The sequence below is a fragment of the Schistocerca serialis genome, chromosome 1 (genome assembly GCF_023864345.2).
Source record: "Schistocerca serialis cubense isolate TAMUIC-IGC-003099 chromosome 1, iqSchSeri2.2, whole genome shotgun sequence".
Classification (NCBI taxonomy): domain Eukaryota; kingdom Metazoa; phylum Arthropoda; class Insecta; order Orthoptera; family Acrididae; genus Schistocerca; species Schistocerca serialis.
The window spans coordinates 843881888-843902699 of NC_064638.1; the positions used below are offsets into that span (position 1 = coordinate 843881888).

General features: G+C 44.2%; 1 protein-coding gene across 1 annotated transcript in view; it reads right to left on the reverse strand.

Annotated features, from left to right (window-relative positions):
* LOC126439219 (uncharacterized) overlaps positions 1–11046 on the reverse strand; it is a 172129-nt gene extending 161083 nt beyond the window's left edge. The window contains exons 1-2 of the mRNA XM_050090558.1: positions 11042–11046; positions 6979–7173 (exon numbers count right to left, since the gene is read on the reverse strand). Of these exons, the coding sequence (XP_049946515.1) occupies positions 6979–7173; positions 11042–11046 (200 nt within the window). The remainder of the gene's footprint in view (positions 1–6978; positions 7174–11041) is intronic.
* Positions 11047–20812: the final 9766 nt, after the last annotated feature.

The following is a 20812-nucleotide window of genomic DNA, read 5'->3' on the forward strand; positions in this document are numbered from 1 at the left end:
TTGCTGTTTTACAGCAGGTTTCTAAATTTTTTATATTATCGCCGTCCCTGGCATGTAAGGCCTTCAGCCGTGATTGTGGTCGTTTGCCTTAAAATTCTAGTTTGGTATTTGTATTTTAGCAGTTAGCCTTAAAACCTTGTTTACTGCCATTCCTGGCGTCTGATGCCTACTGCTGTGTTTGTGGCGACTTGCCTTTAATATTTCAATACCTGTAATTTGTAAGTTGCAGCGAGTTTTAAACAATCCTTAATTTATTTCCATTCCTGGCGTGTAAGGCCTTCTGCCCAGAACATTATCTGATGTATCTGTATTAAAGGTGATTTGCTAAATTGTAACTAATTGAAAACGCTATTATTTACACAGTTGTTTATTCCTTCATTAATAACGTGTGGCATTTTTATTTATTGTTGAGTTTGGAATTACTGGTTTAAAATAAATTATATATAACTGAAAAAGGCAACCAATGGTAACTGATTACGGTCCCGTCCACATTCGTAACCGAATCCTGCCTTCCCTTGACTTCCAGGTTTCAGTGACAGGGACAGTAGCGGTTGTCAAACAATATTCATTAATTATCCCATGTTGGATGGCCACTTGCCTGGAGCTCATATTAGGGTTCGTCTCAATATCCTGTTGAACCTGGACATCCAAATCCAGTGTACGCACTGTCAGCCACCTCCCTGCACGTTCGCATGTCTGCAAGGACCCATGGTCACAAAAATGCCCAAAAAGGACTTTAAATGTTGTGTGATGTGGTTGGTGTCTTCGAGGGTACTCGTTTTGGTATGGCCATACTGCCTCTCGACCGTTTCCATCTGCTTGGCTGTACACAAACACCATGTCAGGTTGTTCCAGTTATGAATTCCAGACCATTCTGCTGCCTACACTACGATGCTTGCAGCATACAAGGAGCAACTGTCATTCGCCAGCTACATCTATCATGGCAACGACGTATTTCCGGACACACGTTCACAGGATCTTTTTCTCTCCATTTTCAGTATGGATCTCGTCACTGCAGTTTGTCGGTTTTATTTGTGTATACACTTTATAGTCTGCGACTATTTGGAACAGCAGTTCAAATGTGGAAATCCGTTTCCCCGCAATTTGATTGTAGCATCAGGCCTGATCATCAATGAGTTGCTTCAGCCGCGTGTGGCATACCTAAAGAAACTTGTGGACTCTCTTCCTCAGCGCATTGAGGCCGTTAGCATTATGTCTCCTGATACAGGGTGTTCATTTTAACTGAAGACATTGAAATATCTCGAAAACTATACATAAGGCCAAAAAAAGCTATAATTCCAGTTTGTTTGTATCGAAGGGAGACATCCAATGGTACCACATTCGAACACCCACCTCACCCCGTGCATGGGTGTCGGAGAGAAATTTTGAAATATTCAGTGGGAAACCTTGTTTTTTCTTTTAATCGCAGATTACGATTTTCCTGCAAAATCGACAGATCTTTTGTGTAAAACATTTTCTTCGTTTCGCCACAGGTGGCGCTTTAATCGTAGGAACAGGAATGGGTACCCAGTCATAATTTACTACATGCTTCTCAATGGTCCTTGAATATTCAGTGGAATGTGGGACCCCATGTCAGTTCTGCGAGGATAGGCCAGTATTACAGAATGAAATTTCTGTGTGCCGGACCGAGACTCGAGACTCTGCCAACTGAGCTGCCCAAGCACGACTCACGACCCGTCCTCAGAGCTCTACTTCCGCCAGTATCTCGTCTCCTACCTTCCCAACTTCACAGAAGCTCTCCTGCGAACCTTGCAGAACTAACACTCCTGGAAGACAGGATATTGAAGAGGCGTAGTTTAGCCACAGCCTGGGGCACGTTTCCAGAGTGAAATTTCCACTCTGCTGCGGAGTGTACGCTGATATGGAACTCCCTGGCAGATTAAAACTGTGTGCCGGATCGAGACTCGAATTCGGGACCTTTGCCTTTCGCAGGAAAGTGCTCTACCAACCTTTTGTTTCTATTCCATTTTGTACGTTACAGTTTGTTGTATTTATTCGGGGCGGGCGTCTCATGACACCCCTTCAAGTTGGTCGTTCACCCATTCAATCAGTTTTTTTTTTTATTATTATTACAGAAGGCAGTAACCCTCTGACCGAACACGCTGAGCTACCGTTCCGGCAAACATGTTACAGGGGAAGCTAAGGAAATAGCTGTGCTAGCGGAAGTGCACCACAGCCCACGGATAAGCACCCATCAAGTACACCGCGACTCCGGTATACCCGTAGATAGTATTTTCACAATACCGCATTGCCATAATTATCATCTATACCACTTGTCACTGCATCAAGAACTTCATGGCACCGATTTGACATAACTGGGTAGTTTTTGTGATTGGGCACGTCAGCAAATGCAAACGATCCCCAAGTTCTTTGCCGAGATACTATATTCCGATGAGTCTACATTTACAAACCATAATAGCATTAACGGGAGTAACATGCATTACAGGAGTGTATACAATCGGCACTGGTTACGCCAAGTTGACCATCAACGTCCTTGATCGGTTAACGTATGGAGTGACATCATGGGGAACAAACTCATTGATTCGTATTTAATCTTTGGCATGTTGAATGGACCCAAATATCGAACGCTTTTGGAACAGGGACTACCGATACTACAGCAGGATTTGACTTGCACGTTCGAAAACGTACTCGGTTTCAGCATGACGGTTGCCCAACGCATTACGCAACTGAGGCACGGGAGATATTAGACCGTGTTTACAATGATTGGTGGTTCGACAAAGGCACCCCTATTAATTGGGACGTTAGGTCGCCGGATTTGACGTCGTCGGATTTCTTTCTGGGGGGGGGGGGGGATATTTATAAGATAATGTGCACCAGCAAGTGCCAACAGGCCGTGAAGACATGATCGATCGCTTTAGAAACACCTGCGCTTATGTTCCGCAGATATGCTTCTATCGTGTGTACAATCATTTGATAAGCGGATCACTAAGTGTATTAAAGTTGGCGGTACTGCACTTGAACCCTTACTCTAATCGGGAAAGTAGAGTAGCTTTCGCCTGTAGCCACGGCCGCTGTGGCGCGTCGAGTAGTTCCCTGTTCAATATATTGCAGCGATGCGAATGGGGTTTCCAATTAGAAATACTGACCTGTTCTACCCTCACAGCATGGAGGTGGGGTCCCACGAGCCATTGGATGTTAAGGGCCATTGATTAGCATGTCGTAAATTATGATTGTACAGTAATTCTATTCCTCCGATTACAACTGTGGCGAAACGAAGATAATGCTTAAGACAAAACATATGTAAATTTTGCCGCAGAATCGTAACCTGCAATTTGACCTCCCCCCCTCCCCCCGCTCATCCACGGGGTAGGATGGTCGGTCGAGTATGGTATCAGTGGATGTCCCTCCCCGAGACAAATGAATTGGAATCATAAATTCTTTGATCCGATCCGATATGTAGTTTTCGAGATGTTTCAGTGTCATCAGTTAAAATGTTACACTGTGTTAGCGTGATGCCTCCTGTCTCCTGGTGTTTATCTCAAATAAATGTAAAAAATGAGAGGGCTGGTAGGTTGATTCATAAGAAGCATATTTCACATAGCAATCCATGTTCGCATCCCATGGTGTACGGCGCTAGACGGCATCGGACAACGTTGCGCGACGACAAGATGGTAAGCACACAACATGCCATTCTGTGCCGTCATGGTAGCAGGTCTGGTGGGCGGGGTGAATTTTGTAACCTTTATTTGAAAAGAGTTCCAAAAAGGGCTCGAAATTTCGCCCTCCTGCTTGAATGCACACCCTGTAATGACACTGTCGCACTATTTCAAACACTCCTAGCAATGTGGAAATTGCATCGGAGACTGCCAAATTGCGCGCTATCTGCTCTTCATCAGTCTCAATGGGTGTTTCAAAGACAACAGATTTCAGTTCATCCCAGAAGAAAAAATCTGTGGGCGTCATGTCGGGGAAACGAGCAAGCCATGTCATCAGCTCACTGCGCCCTATCCAGTTCTCACTAAAGGTTTCATCTAAATGTATTTGGACTGCATGTGTGAAATGTGCAGGTGCACCATCGTGTTGGTACCACACTCGGTGTCGCACATTGAGCAGAATATGTTCCGACTACTCTGGCAAAGTTTCTCGCAAAAAAGGATAAGTATTCATTTGCTTTCAGTCACCAGGGGAACATTTATGGACCGACCAGATTATCGCTGACCAAGCCAGCCCAAATGTTGACAGCTAAGCGATCTTCGTGACCATGAACAAAGGCAGGCTGAGGATTTTCTCTTTCCCACACATATTGATTGTGGCTGTTGAACATACCCTTTCCTGTAAAAGATAGCTCATCTGTAAAAATAAACAGTCCAGGAAGTTCAGTTGAAGGCACACCTTTGGAAAAAAAATCAATTTGACGTGGAAAACTGCTGGGTTAAGGGTGCGGTCCTTCTGAAGGTGGTAGGGTTGCAAATCATCTTCATGCCACAAATGCCAAATTGTGAAGTGCCTTACACCCATTTCCCACGCAAACACGCTGCTAGCTTGTTGAGGGTGTGTTTTCCAGCAGTGCTAACGCCTTCTCTTCAATCCCTGGTGAACGTACTGCGCGTTGATGACTGCGTCCGTCACGCTTCGCACTTGGGACACAAAATGAGTACACCGGGTTTCGAAGTAGTCCTTAAATGCACGTGTGCCATTGCGAGACCGTGTTAGAGAGAAACGTATCTCAAGCGAACGTGTCTCTCGTAGGAATCTGTGAATGGCAGTAAATGGTGTGGATCTGGCACTCGAAGACTCGTAAACCGCCGAACGTACAAACGTTGGGCAGCGTGAGCATTTCCATCCGCCTTCCCGTAAACACAGTGCACGTGCGCCCTTTCCTCCCAAGAATAGCGCTCCATTTCCTGTCCGCTCCACACAATAACAACCACAACAGTGTCTCCGTTTGATGGCACACTGACGCGAGGCGAAACAGTCTTCACAGTGTGCACGGGTGCTGCTCTCTATGCAACAGCTATTAAACAGGCATTTGCACAGCTGAAAGCAACGCCTTCTCGTCCCAGTAAGAGGCGGACAACCTGTAGTGTTGTCCCACCTGGAATATTCGCAACTATGTCGACTATAGCGTTTGGAAATAAAGGTAATGAAACTTAAACCCGAGATCTCTTTTTACCTTGATGTCACAAATCCATTGAAATCGTTGCCCTGCAGGCCTGCTTCCTTGACTGCTCGGATGACGTGTTGCGTGCCTACCCTCTTGGCGCCGCGAGACGCTTTTCAACGGCGGCTGGCGCCGTACGCTAAGGGATGCGGTCTTGGATTGCTATGTGAAATATACTTGTTACTACCCACTCTACCGGGCTTCTCATTTTCTACATTTATTTCAGGGAGAAAGAGAGAGAGTGTGTGTGTGTGTGTGTGTGTGTGTGTGTGTGTGTGTGTGTGTGTGTGTGAGAGAGAGAGAGAGAGAGAGAGAGAGAGAGAGAGAGAGAGATTCACCACCAGGAAACAGGAGACATCACGCTAACACAATGTAACATCGTCTATAGCTCTCATAATGACCTCAGTTCGGTGAGAAAGGAACTCCACAAGATTCTTTAGGTGTGCCACATGCAACGGAAGTCACTCTTTGATCATTAGATCTCATGCTACAGCCAAATTACGGGGATGTGTCTTACCACATTTCACCTACCGTTCCAAGTAGTCCCAGACATTTACTATGGGGTTAAGACCGGGCGATTTAGCGGGTCAGTCAAGATGCAGCTGTTGTCATCTTGGAAGATGTGAAAGTCCATGTCATACTCATTTCGAAGATGTAGAAGGAAAGGCCAAACTTGCTAACCGAGAATGGTGTAATGAACATTCTGGTCTATGTTCACGGTAACTTCAATGAATGGACACAAGTCATTGCAACATATCTAACAATGTGTGACGTAGCATATTCCGCCTTTGCAACGGCAGTCAACACTGACACGAAAGAGAACAACACTTAAGTGTACGTTCAGTTGCTGGTGTTGCTCGTTGCTAGAGGGCTGCCCGTACCATGGTGATTTATTTTATTAGGGTTGGGTCACACTGGGCAGTGTTGTCGTTTCAACTACTAGGTTTTAAGTGTTTTACAGCATTTGATGCGTAACTGCATGTCATAAGCACTAAGTAGCTTGGTGGCTTGTGTTCAGGCCCGTCAATTACAGTGCGAAAATGGCACAGTAGACTCAATTGGCCAATAATGGAAATCCCTTATATTTACAATCGAAGGAGGGAAATGTCTTTTCAGAAGCAGATCTGCACACAAGCATTCTGCCGTATCTCTGGGTAACTTGGATGGGATGACACATCACAAGAAAACTAGGCACTGCAGAAATATTTACGAACTGACAAGATGCCTCTTGTTCACTGCAAACTCTATAAATCTTTTACCAGGGTAGCACTCTTAGGAGGAAAACGTGGCACTATATTCTAACATAGTAATGAAATGTACATAATATACATTTATGCATTTTTAGTTCTGACATTGTAAACTCCTAAAAATCCAGAACCCTTGGATCCAATAGAGCTCCGTAAAACAGAAATGGTAATGTTATTTTATCCCTGTTGGATCTTGTGAACTCCGCGGCCGATAATGATAGTAAATGACGCAATCAGCCACAAATATATTTTGAGTCTTTTATTTTACTGCCATAACCGGTTTCGGGCTACCATACCCATCTTCATATGGTTAACATTTCTTGTTACATAGATGTTTTGGTTAACGGCATGTCGTCTGCTCCGCACTCCACAAGTATATTTGAGTATTTAGTGCCACTTTATCAGTTGTTTCATTAATAAAAATACGCTAAGTGCTTGGCGAAACAATAGTGCTGACTTACATACATTCCAGTATATGGCGGTTTGTTTTGTTGTGGTCCTCTTGAAATGAAATTGACGGGAAGCCTGATCTGTGCTTTGCGTACGAGACAAAAGAGCGAATACATAGCCGGGCATGGGGCCACTTACCGTTTGGTGTACTCAGTGAGCCTGGACTTGTTCCTCCTTTCGCAGATTGTCACGGCCGGGAAAACTGTGTCCCAGTCGAGGTAGGCGGTGTCCACGGCGAACTTGGTGGGCTCTAGCAGGTAGGCGTCGTAGGCGGAGCTCATCAAGAAGCCGGCGCCCACCCACGACAGGCCGACCAGCGCCGCCCACAGCACTCTGTTTTGCGCACAAAAACAATGTTTACAGGTGAGTTACACTTATTAACGCGAATCTCAAACTTAAATAAATTGAATTCGTTTTATGTTCATTCGAACTTGTTAATATATGTCTCATGAAAATTTAATCATGTGTAATAGTTGTAAAGAGACGTTTGTGAAAGTGCACATGAGCAGTATAACGAAGTTGCAGAAGTCGTACAGGAGAGGCACCGGCAGAACTGAAGCTGTACTGGTGCTTTGTGAGTCGTTGCTGGATAGCGTGGTGTGCTCAGTCGAAGTACCGAGTGATTATAATTAAACTTCCCCTATTTAACACCTTATAATACGGAAACTAATTACCGTACGAGTATCAAACCTGGTAGCATTTATGTCAAGGAGATGGGGAAGAAAAATAGTGCAGAATCAATTCAGCTGAAACACTTTTAATGTGCTGCTACGGCACCATTGCATACCAGTACCATTACTGCTTCAATAGGGGCTCAACATGTCGCCCATCAGTGTCCAGAAGAGTCTGAAAGCGCAGGATTGCATTCTTCACAGCAGAACGAAGCACGTCTTTAGATATGTTGGCTATCTCTCTTGATACACTGCTCTTCAGATCAGCACATGTGTGAATGTTCCCCTGATAAACCCTGTCCTTCAGGCAGCCTCACAGCCAGAAATCACAGGGAGTCAGATCAGGTGATCGTACAGGCCAAGCATTTGGAAACGATCGGGTGATGATTCGATCGTTTCAAAATGTGATTTCGGAGAAGCAGGTGAACTTCACGAGCGATATGCGGTGGAGCCCCATCTTGTATGAAAACTTTTCAATGCGTCTCTCTCCTGTAGGGGTGGGGGGTATGACGTGCTGCCAAAGCATATCGCAGTAACGCTGGCCAGCCACCCTGCACGTCTTTGGTCCTAGAGCGCCAATCTGTTCAGAAAAGAATGGGCCAATGATGAACCTAGCTGTGAAGTCACATCACACTGTGACACGTTCACCATACAGAGGAATCTCATGCACAGTGACTGGAGGTGAAGATCCCAACTCTCATCAATTCTGTGTGTTCACCTCGCCTGTTAGAGAAAAATGAGCTTCGTCTGTCCATAGGATGGTCCGGGCCAGCCCTCGTCAACTTCAATCCTTCACAGTAAACAGAGAGTGAAGTCAACACGTCGTTTTGCGTCCTGTGGTGTAAGCTGCTGTGCGATATGGATCTCGTACGGATACCATTTGAGAATGGTTTGAAGCACCTTCAGTACAGTGGACCACGGGATGTTCAACTGTTGTGACACAGTACGCACACTGACTGACGATCGGGAACTGTGCGCATGAACCACCTGTGGTGCAACCGGTTGTCAGCCTTTTCCCGGAGCGATACCCAGTTCTCCCGTTGATTCGATCTTCTTCATCATGCTCTGCGTAGCAGATGGAGAAAGAGGATCCTTCGGTAATCCTTTCAGCCAGTGATAATCTCGAAGTGCACCTGCAGCATTACTGTTGTTTTGGTAATAGAGCTTCACTAGTAAGGCCCTGCACCTTTTGTTCAAGCTCATGTTGGCACTTAAAACAAGTGTGAGACTATGAATCACGATGACTGATCGGAACCGGATGGCGGCGCTGTGATGCGTGGAAATCATGCACCCCATACTCTGGACATTAACGCTACCAAGTTTGGTACTCCAAAGGTTATTAATTTCCGTGTTATAACTTGTTAAATACGGAAAGTTTAATTATAACCATTCGGTATTTCGACCAAAAGGCAACAGTCTGCTATCGAGAAGCTGTCTGACACCGTTTAAATAAGCCCGTTATATGTTATAAGTACTCTTGCTGTATATTTCCCTAGCGCTTAGGCGATCTAAAGATGATATCTTGTCTCTCGATGGAACACAGTTAAGGATCAGGTAATATGAGACTCCATGGTGGTCAGCAGCTACGTGGTAGCGCATGGTCACCACAACAGCCTACAAAGCCAGGCTAGAGGTCGGCATACCAAGGGACACCGATCAATGCGTTTCGCTTGCCCACCGTCAACGCTAACAATGTCATAGACTAGTGAATGTAAATAAAGAGCAATAAAGGGTTTCCTGTATCCATGAGCTGACTTTTCTGCTGTACCTGCATCCATCTTTGGTGGAGGATCAGCGCCCACACCTAGCCGTCCTACACACCGAGTTACGAGGGCTATTCGGAAAGTAAGGAACTATAGGTCGCGGAATGGAAACCACAGTGAAAATCAAAACTGTTTTATTTGCAACAGTTAGCTACAGCTACCCTCTACTTATCTCCATAGTCGCCGATCCGACTTAGACGGTTGTCGTAACGTTGTACCAACTTTCCAATACCCTCGTTATAGAAGGCAGCCACCAGTGCTTTCCGCCAATTCTCTACGCTGGCCTACAGCTCGTTGTCTGTGCCAAAATGTTGTCTTCATAGCCAGCGGTTCATGTGAGCAGAGATGAAACTCAGAGGGAGACAATTACGGGCTGTATTGTAGGTAATCAAACATTTCCAATTAAAAACGATGCAGGAGCATCTTCATTGCTCCTGCAGAATGTGGCTGAGAATTGTCTTGAAGAAGAAAACCCTCAACAGTTATGTAATGTTGGGTGCATAGCTTGAGGCGAAATTTCTCACCAGGCCTTGGCACTTGGCGGGAGACACTATTGTTCTAGGTATCTTTAGGTGCTCCCTGTGTGCTCAGAACTAAAAAGAACGACGTAACGCGATCGACACGCATACTAGAGACACTGCCCAACACACCTGTGCAAAACTTCATAGGATTTTCACTGTGGTTTCCATTTCGCGACCGATCGTTCCTTACTTTCCGGATAACCCCCATATAATACTCGTAGAAGTCACTTGAAAATGTTTGTTATTCATTCATTTCAATTGCGTAGTAGTAATAGGTACGACTATCACAGATTTGGTGTTCTACATGGTGAACCTGAACTCCACCAACCAAATTTCAGAGGTCATTAAAGGATAATTTCTGGGTATTTTTGTGTGAGGAACCCGTGATCTGCTGTGACTCGATATGGAAAGAGAACGTAATTATGATTTAGTCGCTTCGTTAGTGCAGTTAAGTTTATTTCTGTGAAAATACCTTTAGAATAGTGAAAAGACCTGTAATATGCAAGCACAAAACGTACAACTGCAGAGCAATGTAAAAACCACCAGATACAGAAGTACAATGATGTGGTTGCCATCACTGTATGGATGGCTTAGCGTAGCGTCGTCGTGTCACATTTCATTCAATGAATCCATACAAGAAGTGCATATCGGCCAGTTCTTCAGTGGTAAACCTATCCATTCTGCTGTTAACGTACAACGAACTCTGCTGGAACAACTGACTTGAGATAGAAGCGAGCAGTACTGAACGCAAGCTTGAGGGTGAAGAGTAAATTGTTGCCAGCGGCATGTACCGCGAGATAAGTGGAACATGACAGTTCACAAACAGTACACACAGTGAATACTATCGAAATTTGGACGGTTGTTCAGATATTTGCATAGCATGGTGGTTAGAAATGAAACGGAACATACAGGAGGCAACGAGTCCCTTCTCCCAAAATACTCATAAAATATACCTGAGTAACATCCGAAATCCTATCAGTGGAGTTCAGGATCACCGAGTATATGTTCAAAGGAAAAAGTGCAGTCCATATGAGGGTTTTTTCACCTAACCAACATTCGCAACACATTAAAATACTTCAGCATAACTGTTTAGCTAAAACTAGACATGGCGTGACCAACTTCTTAAAATTACATACTTTGCAGCCTGGTATCTGATTTCTACACTTTTGCCTAACCATTTTGTAGTCGAGATATCATCCACTCGAAGCACTTTTTGATAACACTAAGTCCACCTTCAGCCACATACGTCATCGCTGCTTCAAACATAATGGGTGGTTCTGCAAGAGAGTATTCATTACAATAAATTGAAACTCTCGAAGTTCTAGCCCCTCGTTCTTTTCCCCTATCGACGTTTTCCAATATTTCTGTTGACTTACTAATTTTCAAGACTAACAGATTTTCGTCGATCTTCATATATTTTGTTAATTTTACAGTTTTCGTATTGTCTGTTTCCTCAGTATCAGTATGTGGCACCGGGTGTAAACATGTATCATGTTGGCTAAGAGTTGGCTACATTTCAGCTCTAAGTCTTTAGTTTAGTCATCACACGATGTGGCGCAGTTCCTAAAACCACAGGGCTTGCCTTTAGGATGAGATAGGTTCATATTCCAATTTGGCCATCTAGACCTAGGTTTCCCGTGGCCTCTAGCTGCAGCCATTCATCTGAACATTAATAAGTCAGCTGTGACCGATACCAAGCCACCTCCACTAGTTACTAGAGACTCGAGCCATGCATGTGGACTTGCTCTTGGACTACATTCACCTCTTCCTTTGTGGTCACAGTCGACGGCCTGGTCTGCTCTTGCTTTCTTGTACTAGGTCAGAGAAATATGGTAAGAGATTTTGCAGTTGCATTCTTATACTGTGATTCGCGTTCAGTTCATAGAGTGTCATTGCAGCGAACGTACACAGATCCCATAAACTTCACTTAGGTAGAGTTACTTATTCATATCCTTGATGTAACTGCTGTGTTAAATAGAATTTCTAACTCCTTAATTTTTACTGCAATAGCAGTAAAAATTAAGGAGTTAGCAATAATTTTACGAGATCGCTTCGTGTGAATCTTTCATCAGTATACTTTACGGGTTTTATCTGAAATTTAAGTGTTCTCAATATTCGTGGTTATTTCTAAGTGGTAACCAGGAACTGTATGCAATTCAAATTTCAGTTTCGTCTTTATATAGATACCTGACTTCAATAGCCTTGTTCTAATAATTTAGTCAACTTTTCCTTAATTATATCGATGAATTATACATTGTCTTCTATGCTACTATATATCAGTATATCAATTACCTTTTTTTAAGGACATATACACTGATGAGCCAAAACATGATTACCACCTATTAGCCGGCCGGGGTGGCCGAGCGGTTCTAGGCGCTTCACTCTGGAACCGCGAGACCGCTACGGTCGAGGGTTCTAATCCTGCCTCGGGCATGGATGTGTGTGGTGTCCTTGGGTTAGTTGGGTTTAAGTAGTTCTAAGTTCTAGGGGACTGATGACCTCAGAAGTTAAGTCCCATAGTGCTCAGAGCCATTTGAACCACCTATTAAATAGTGTGTTGTTCCACCTCTGGCACGCAGTAAAAAGCGTTTCTACGTTGCATAGGTTCGACAAGTCCTTCCTGGAGGCAGGTCACGAAATTCTCGTAGAATATGGGTTGGTGATTTGTGTGGACAGAGTGTTTCAGATAGTAACGCTGGCTTTGTTTCGACTGGTGTGGATTTTTTTAAAAAGATTTTTGAAGTTAGAAGTAAAATGTTCACCAAACAAGACCGCATCACACTGACGACAGCAAGAGAATACTAAAGTAATGAAAACCTGCTTCGTCTAATCACTTCAATTGCTAAAATATCTATTATCTTCCTGTACATGACTGATCAGACCCAGGAGTCGTTGTTGTAGGGCAGAAACGTTTGGTGATTCAAGACCTCGTTAATGTTCAGTTTCAACGGAGTGAAATGATTTGCATGATAGTAACAGTGATAATAGTACTTCGAATAAACGCTCGTGCGCCATTGCGTCACCAAACCAGTCACTTTCAACGAATTTCGCAGGCTGAAAGGTTAACACAAGCTTTATATATTATTAGTAAAGAGGATCAATCACATTACCAGACAGTAAAAACATCGGTAAGGATATCTCTTATGATTCAAGTAGGATTACAGAATATAAAAATAAATGACCCCACAGTATGACAGTCCGAACAACAAGGTTTATCCAAATGAAGAAAACTTATCGTACTTCGCTTTTTATTAGAAAAAAAGGATACAATCTAAAATCAGGAAAAGATATTAATTCATCACACAGCGACAAATTCTGTTTCAAGCGTAATGGTTCTGTCTCTGGCAGCGAAATATGATTCCCTACAAGATGTATTCCATCGGATTCAGATCGGACGAATTTGGTGGCCAAGAAAACAACGGGAATTCACCGTCAAGTTCCTTAGACCGTTGTAGCATTATTCCGACAGCGTAACATAGGCAGTTATCTTGCTGGAAGATGCCATCGCTACCGGAGGAAAACCAAAAGTGAAGCGATACAGGTGACCCGCAACAATGTTTAGGTAGTTAATAATTGTCTTGGTGCCTTATATTACTACCACAGGTCCCATGGAAGCCCAGTGAATGTCCCCCCACACCATAGTACTAGTCCCAGCAGTCTACGTCAGTAGTGCAATGTATGTTTCGGGCAGCCGTTCGCCATGATGACGGCACATAACCATCGACCTTTTGCAGCAAGAAATGTGACCCAGGCAACTAGTTGCCATTGATCCAGGGTCCTATCCCGGTGACCCAGCGCTGTCTAAATGACGATGTCGTTATGGCAACATGGGAACATGGCTGCTGTGAAGTCCCATGTTCAAAACGTCCGCCCCGAACGAATGTAACGTACAATAATGAACAAAATGCGCCAGACAAAGTAAAATAAAATGGATCAGCACGTCTGACTGCCATGCGGTAGGCGCTGGTTCGATGCCCGGATAGGTCGGCCCACATCAAAGGCATCAATTAATTTCCGTGTGACTGGCACAAAAGTTGTTCAATATGCTGTCCACCAGGCTAGACATGACTGTTATGGGAATTGAGAACACGTCCACTGGTGACCTTGGTTTCATCCGCGAAAAGGATCCGCCGGGGGTAGTCGGGCTCCTCCACCCAATGGTGCAAGAACCACATGCAGAAATGGGCTCGTAACGCAAAATCCTATGGCTGCATTGCCTGTACATTCTGCGGTAACGGGTGTAGTCGCTGCTCAAGCAAAACTTGCCAGACAGTTTCGTGATGCGCATTCAGTTTACTGCTCCGTTTCTGGCACTCGATGTCGCTGCCTCTTTCACTGCTGGTAGTGAAGGTACCCGTCCCCGAGTCTGGCTGGTACTCTGAAGCAAAAAAGCAGTGCGGAGGTATCTGGCGGAGTGGAAAACGCCCCGCATACAACAACTCTTATCGCACCGAGCTTCACCATACAGTAACACAATATAGGCGTACTCTTCAAAATGTAGTTCACCATCGTCGATAACACACCAAAAATGAAATGTACGTACAGCTTACATTTTGTATTGCAGTGAACGATCGCTACTGTATAATAGTACATTATGAACAGAACCCACAACCACAAGAGCAAGTACAAAACTCTCTGGACGGGTACAGCAGTACAGTATGAACAAAGACCACAAGAACAGCAGCAGTTACGAATTTCTCCGGGCAAATCACAAACTAAATGGCATGTACACAAATCTGTACTGGGCATGGGAGATGACGTACGTAATACACTATATGATCGAAAGTATCCGGACACCTCCAAGTTTTTCACGTTAGGTGCATTGTGCTGCCATCTACTGCCAGGTACTCCATATCAGCGACCTCAGTAGCCATTAGACATCGTGAGAGAGTAGAACGGGGCTCTCCGCGGAACTTACAGACTTCGAACGTGGTCAGGTGATTGGGTGTCACTTGTGTCATACGTCTGTCCGCGAGATTTCCACACACACTTAAACATCCATAGGTCCTCTGTTTCCGATGTGATAATGAAGTGGATACGTGAAGGGCCACGTACAGCACAAAAGCGTACAGGCCGACCTCGTCTGTTGACTGGCAGAGACCGTCGACAGTTGAAGAGGGTCGTAGTGTGTAATAAACAAGACATCTATCTAGACAATCACACAGGAATGCCAATCTGCATAAGGATCCACTGCAAGTACTACGACAGTTAGGCGAGAGGAGAGAAAACTTGGATTTCTTGGTCGAGCAGCCGCTCATGAGACACATATCACGCCGGTAAATGCCAAACGACGCTTCGCTTTGTGTAAGGAGCGTAAACGTTGGACGGTTGAACAGTGGAGAAACTTTGTGTGGAGTGACGAATCACGGTACACAATGTGGCGATCCGATGGCAGGATGTGGGTGTGGCGAATGCCCGGTGAACATCATCTGCCAGCGTGTGTAGTGCCAACAGTAAAATTCGGAGGCGGTGGTGTTATGGTGTGGTCGCGTTTTTGATGGAGGTGCCTTGCACCCCTTGTTGTTGTGCGTGGCATTATCACCGCACAGGCCTACACTTATGTTTTAAGCACATTCTTGCTTCACACTGTTGAAGAGCAACTCGGGGATGGCGACTGTATCTTTCAAAACGATCGTCCACTTGTTCAAAATGGACGGCCTGTGGCGGAGTGGTTACAAGATAGTAACATCCCCGTGATGGACTGGCCTCCACAGAGTCCTGACCTGAATCCTATAGAACACCTTTGGGATGTTTTGGAGCGCCGACTTCGTGTCAGGCCTCGCCGACAGTCATCGATAACTCTCCTCAGCGCATCACTCCGTGAAGAATGGGCTGACGTTCCCCAAGAAACCTTCCAGCACCTGATTGAACGTATGGCTGCGAGAGTGGAAGCTGTCCACAAGGCTAGGAGGGGGGAGGGGGGGGGGGGGTCAACACCATACTGAATTCCAGCATTACCGATGGAGTGCGCCGCGAACTTGTAAGTCATTTTCCGCCAGGTGTTAGGATACTTTTGATGACGTAGTGGACCTTAGTCAGTGGCACAGAAAAACGGGGATATTCGAACGTGTGTTGTGGAATTTGGATGCAGCGGGTATACTTCCGGACATGAGTTGCTACGCTAACCTTAACCGTCTTGGTCGCCACCACATGTCTTCAGCGTCTGTAAAGCGTATTTAGTTACACAATGTAGAATTGCTGTAGAACTTTTCACAAGTAATTCAGTGATCAATTGTAAAGGAACGCACATGAATAAATGACTAAAATAGGTAACTACATGGTAGAATAAGAGCGAGCTTAATTAATATGAATGTTGGAGGGCTAGAAAATCGCCGTATTGCCTGAAAAGTGCTAAGTACTCTTGCTATTTTAATTGGCAAGCTATACAATAAAAGTTTTTTATTCAAATTACATACTCTCAAGAATCAATGGATGGGGATGCATAGTTGTAGCATGAATAGCATAGCTTAGGGAGGCGCAGGTCATGTTTTTTGTGCCTTTATTTCCAGACAGGCTGAAATTCTTAGTGCACTTAATGAATGTGCTGAGCTCTGCTACAGTCACCAATGGATGTCAGCATCTGGGACCTTATTGTGTAATAAACCGCTAGGTATTATCGTATATATCATTAACGTCACGTATGGAGGGAAAGTCTGCAAATTTGGGTCGACGGGCGAATATTTTATTGTACACAAAGTCGAGTTTCCCCTGAACTGTAAATTCCCATCTCTCTATCCATTCTGATGATCTGCTTACTTCCTCCCCATATATTCCTCGTCTCATATGTCCTATCATAAACATTGGTCATTACACCCACCTATAAATATTAAATCTCGTTATCACATTGTACAGAACACATTACGTCACTAGCAGGAAGCATTCTCTCCCTAAATTTATCATTACATATTTCAGGTCCTTCCTATACTGTGAAGTGCAGTATTTCCTTTTAAAGTCATGTGGTCTCAATACTCTAAAGCACGGCAACAGTGATTACATGTAGTTTTAACATCGTGGGTGTAAATCCTTTTTTAGTAATTTTAAAATATTTATAAATTTTCAACATTTTTAAAATTTTATATGTGTATTTTAAAAAAGCATGACAGAGTAGCGGATTACTGGACTGCTGCCATCCCACAGTCGCCTGTGAGAAGTGAGGGAATAAAATAACAACAAAGAATAAAACACAAAAGTTATGTAATTATTTTTGCTACAGTCAAATTTTAAGCCTCCTTTTCCTAACAGGTAGCTAGATAGTCTGTATCTATGAAAGAGGAAAAAACTGCGGAGTCAGTTTATTACTACACAAGAAATTAAACTGCTTACATGGTTCCTTTAAGTGTATCCTGTGCTTTCTTTAACGTTAATCCGAAAACTATTGAAGGACTGCAGCAGTCTTTCGGTTGTACATTTCATAACGTGAGGTGAAATAGAAGAAAAGAAAGAGATCCACCAAAATATTTTATGCGAAGAGTGCTGGCCATCTTCAGTATATTTAAAGAACGACATCATGGGACTACCAAAAGCTGTCGTAATGAATTTGTTTACAAGCAGCTAGCTTCGGTGAGGTGGCAGTCTTCAGTTCGCGGATTAACATTGCATTTAATCTAAGAATCGTTCCATGGCGTCAGATGCAGAGGTAATAGACTCGTTGAGGTAATAGACTCAAGTGTATGTGACAGATATTGCCACTAACAAACATTATATATTAGGTGCCAAGTAATATTTCTTCCACTTGATGAAATGTTAGTCCGTGACTTGCAGATGGCCGCTTGACCAAAACTACCCGTCAGTAAGTGTTCACCACAGCAGCTTCTGGTGTTAAATGGCGCACACGTTAGAATGAATTCTTATCAACGAAAACCGAACGAACGAACTTATTGAATTATATATCGAGTAACTGTGCGAATCATATCGTTGGCCGGCAGACATATGTCAAAATGTTGCTCAGCTGAGTGAACACGCCAGTACGGCTGAGTGAACTATCCAATTTACTCACTTGTATGTCTCCTCTGACACAGTCCATCAAATATTCACATTTATCAAATAATTACTTCCCATTACTGCAGCGAGAGTGCCGACACCAAAAGCAACACCTACATATTTTTCACCATGGGAAGAATTTTACGTAGTTTTATCGACACTTTAATAGATTGCAGTGCCAGAAAGATTGTAGATTATGTTAATCTATGAATGTTTTCTAACATACCTTCCGTTACCTTACAAATTTACCATATATTTTGAAATTATACACTACTGGCCATTAAAATTGCTACACCAAGAAGAAATGCTGATGATAAACGGGTATACATTGGACAGATATATTATACTAGAACTGCCATGTGATTACATTTTCACGCAATTTGGGTGCATTGATCCTGAGAAATCAGTACCCAGAACAACCACCTCTGGCCGTAATAACGGCCTTGATACGCCTGGGAATTGAGTCAAACAGAGCTTGGATGGCGTGTACAGGTACAGCTGCCCATGCAGCGTCAACACGATACCACAGGTCATCAAGAGTAGTGACTGGCGTATTGTGACGAGCGAGTTGCTCGGCCACTGTTGACCAGACGTTTTCAATTGGTGAGAGATCTGGAAAATGTGCTGGCCAGGGCAGCAGTCGAACATTTTCTGTATCAAGAAAGGCCCATACATGACCTGCAACATGCGGTCGTGCATTATCCTGCTGAAATGTAAGGTTTCGCAGGTATCGAATGAAGGGTAGAGCCACGGGTCGTAACACATCTGAAATGTAACGTTCACTGTTCAAAGTGCCGTCAATGCGAAAAAGAGGTGACCGAGACGTGTAACCGATGGCACTCCAAACCATCACGCCGGGTGATACGCCATTCGTGCACGCACGTTCGTCGTTGAGTACACCATCGCAGGCGCTCCTGTCTGTGATGTAGCGTCAAGGGTAGCCGCAGCCATGGTCACCGAGCTGATAGTCCATGCTGCTGGAAACGTCGACGAACTGTTCGTGCAGATGTTTGTTGTCTTGCAAACGCCCCCTTCTGTTGACTCAGGGATCGAGACGTGGCTGCACGATCCGTTACAGCCATGCGGATAAGATGCCTGTCATTTCGACTGCTAGTGATACGAGGCCGTTGGGATCCAGCACGGCGTTTCGTATTACCCCCCTGAACCCGCCGATTCCATATTTTGCTAACAGTCATTGGATCTCGACCAACGCAAGCATCAATGTCGCGATACGATAAACCGCAATCGCGATAGGCTACAATCCGACCTTTATCAAAGTCGGAAACGTGATGGTACGCATTTCTCCTCCTTTTACGAGGCATCATAACGACGTTTCACCAGGCAACGCCGGTCAACTGCTGTTTGTGTATGAGAAATCGGTTGGAAGCTTTCCTCATGTCAGCACGTTGTAGGTGTCGCCACCGGCGTCAACCCTGTGTGAATGTTCTGAAAAGCTAATCATTTGCATATCACAGCATCTTCTTCCTGGCGGTTAAATTTCGCGTCTGTAGCACGTCATCTTCGTGGTGTAGCAATTTTAATGGCCAGTAGTGTATATATGGGTTGGACAAAAATATGGAAACACCAAAAACACAACACGTTACCATGCCTACTACGGTGTAGGAAACCAGTTGGCATTTAACATGTCTTCCGGTCACCTTGGACTGGACACATATAGGGACTGTATGGTTTTAAAGAGAATCTTATTCCATTCTTCGTGCAAAATAATCACAAGTTCAGATAACAATGATGGAATTGGATAGCGATCACGCACTGATCTCTTTAAAGTAGCCAATAAAGGCTCAGTAATATTCAAATCTGGCGACCGTGGTGGCCAGGGAATATGTGAAATTTCAATCTCGTGCTCACAAAACCAGTCCCGGATAGTATAAGGTGTGTGATGAGGGGTCCGGTCGTCTTAGGACACAGCTTCACCATGGGGGAACAAACATTGTACCATGGGATGGACCTGATCAACAAGAATGGTCACATAATGCCCGGCAGTATTGCGTCCTTTCATAGCAACCGTGGGGCCCACTTAATAACATGGTATGGCTGACCAGCTGATCACTGATCTTCGGCCATGTTTCACTGTTGGGACGCAAACTCGACCAGAAGTTGGAAACTGTGTGAAACAAAACTCATCCTACCCAACGACTTTCTTCCATTCCTCCAAAGAGGAGGTTTTATGGTTTCGTACAACGTTTTCCTCTTAATGGTATTTGCATGACTAATATGTGGTTTTGGAATTTCAGCTTGCTCTACAATTCCAGCATGAAGGTCTCGCCGTATTGTTCTGGTGCTGATAGGGTTCGTGAGTGGAACGTTCAGTTCAGCAATGAATTTTGCAGCTGCCATCCTCTTATTTTTTATCACGATCGTCTTCAATGACAGTCCGTCACGATCACTCAACACACACTTTCCTCCGCGTTGTGATTCAGCGGATGATATTTGTCCCGTTTTCGTTTATACCGTATAAATCATTGATACGATGCTTCTTGAAACAACAAACACTTATGCTTTCTTGGTTATGGAAGCACTCATTATACTAGCATCAACAATTTGCCCACGCTCGAATTCACTTAGCTCCGACATGATTCTCTAAGAGTTACAGAGAACACTGGTCTGACCACGTATTGAGGGCACTGCACGGTTACCGCTTGTGGTCAGATATAAATGCTACACCTGCGGGCTTGGCCAACATCTCCATTATGCTCAAGTAAGCATTTATCGTCGTGTTTTCGTAGTTTTGTCTATCCACAGTATATAAAAAAGTTAATTGAAAGATCTTCCGTACTTATCTCAACGAGTAGCCGACAACTGTTTCCTCTTCACTTCAAATATTAAACAATATTGTCCGTTACCCGCAGTCCTCTGTGGCGTCACCTCCTTGTTTCTTTTCTTTCCCGAATTTAAAATTTTTGGCTACCACGGGTAATCTTATACTTACCATTCTTTACAGTTGCTTGTTCGAACATGAAGCCATTCTGTTCTAGTATCTAACTGATGCTGTATGTCTGTAGTTCTTTCCTTATTC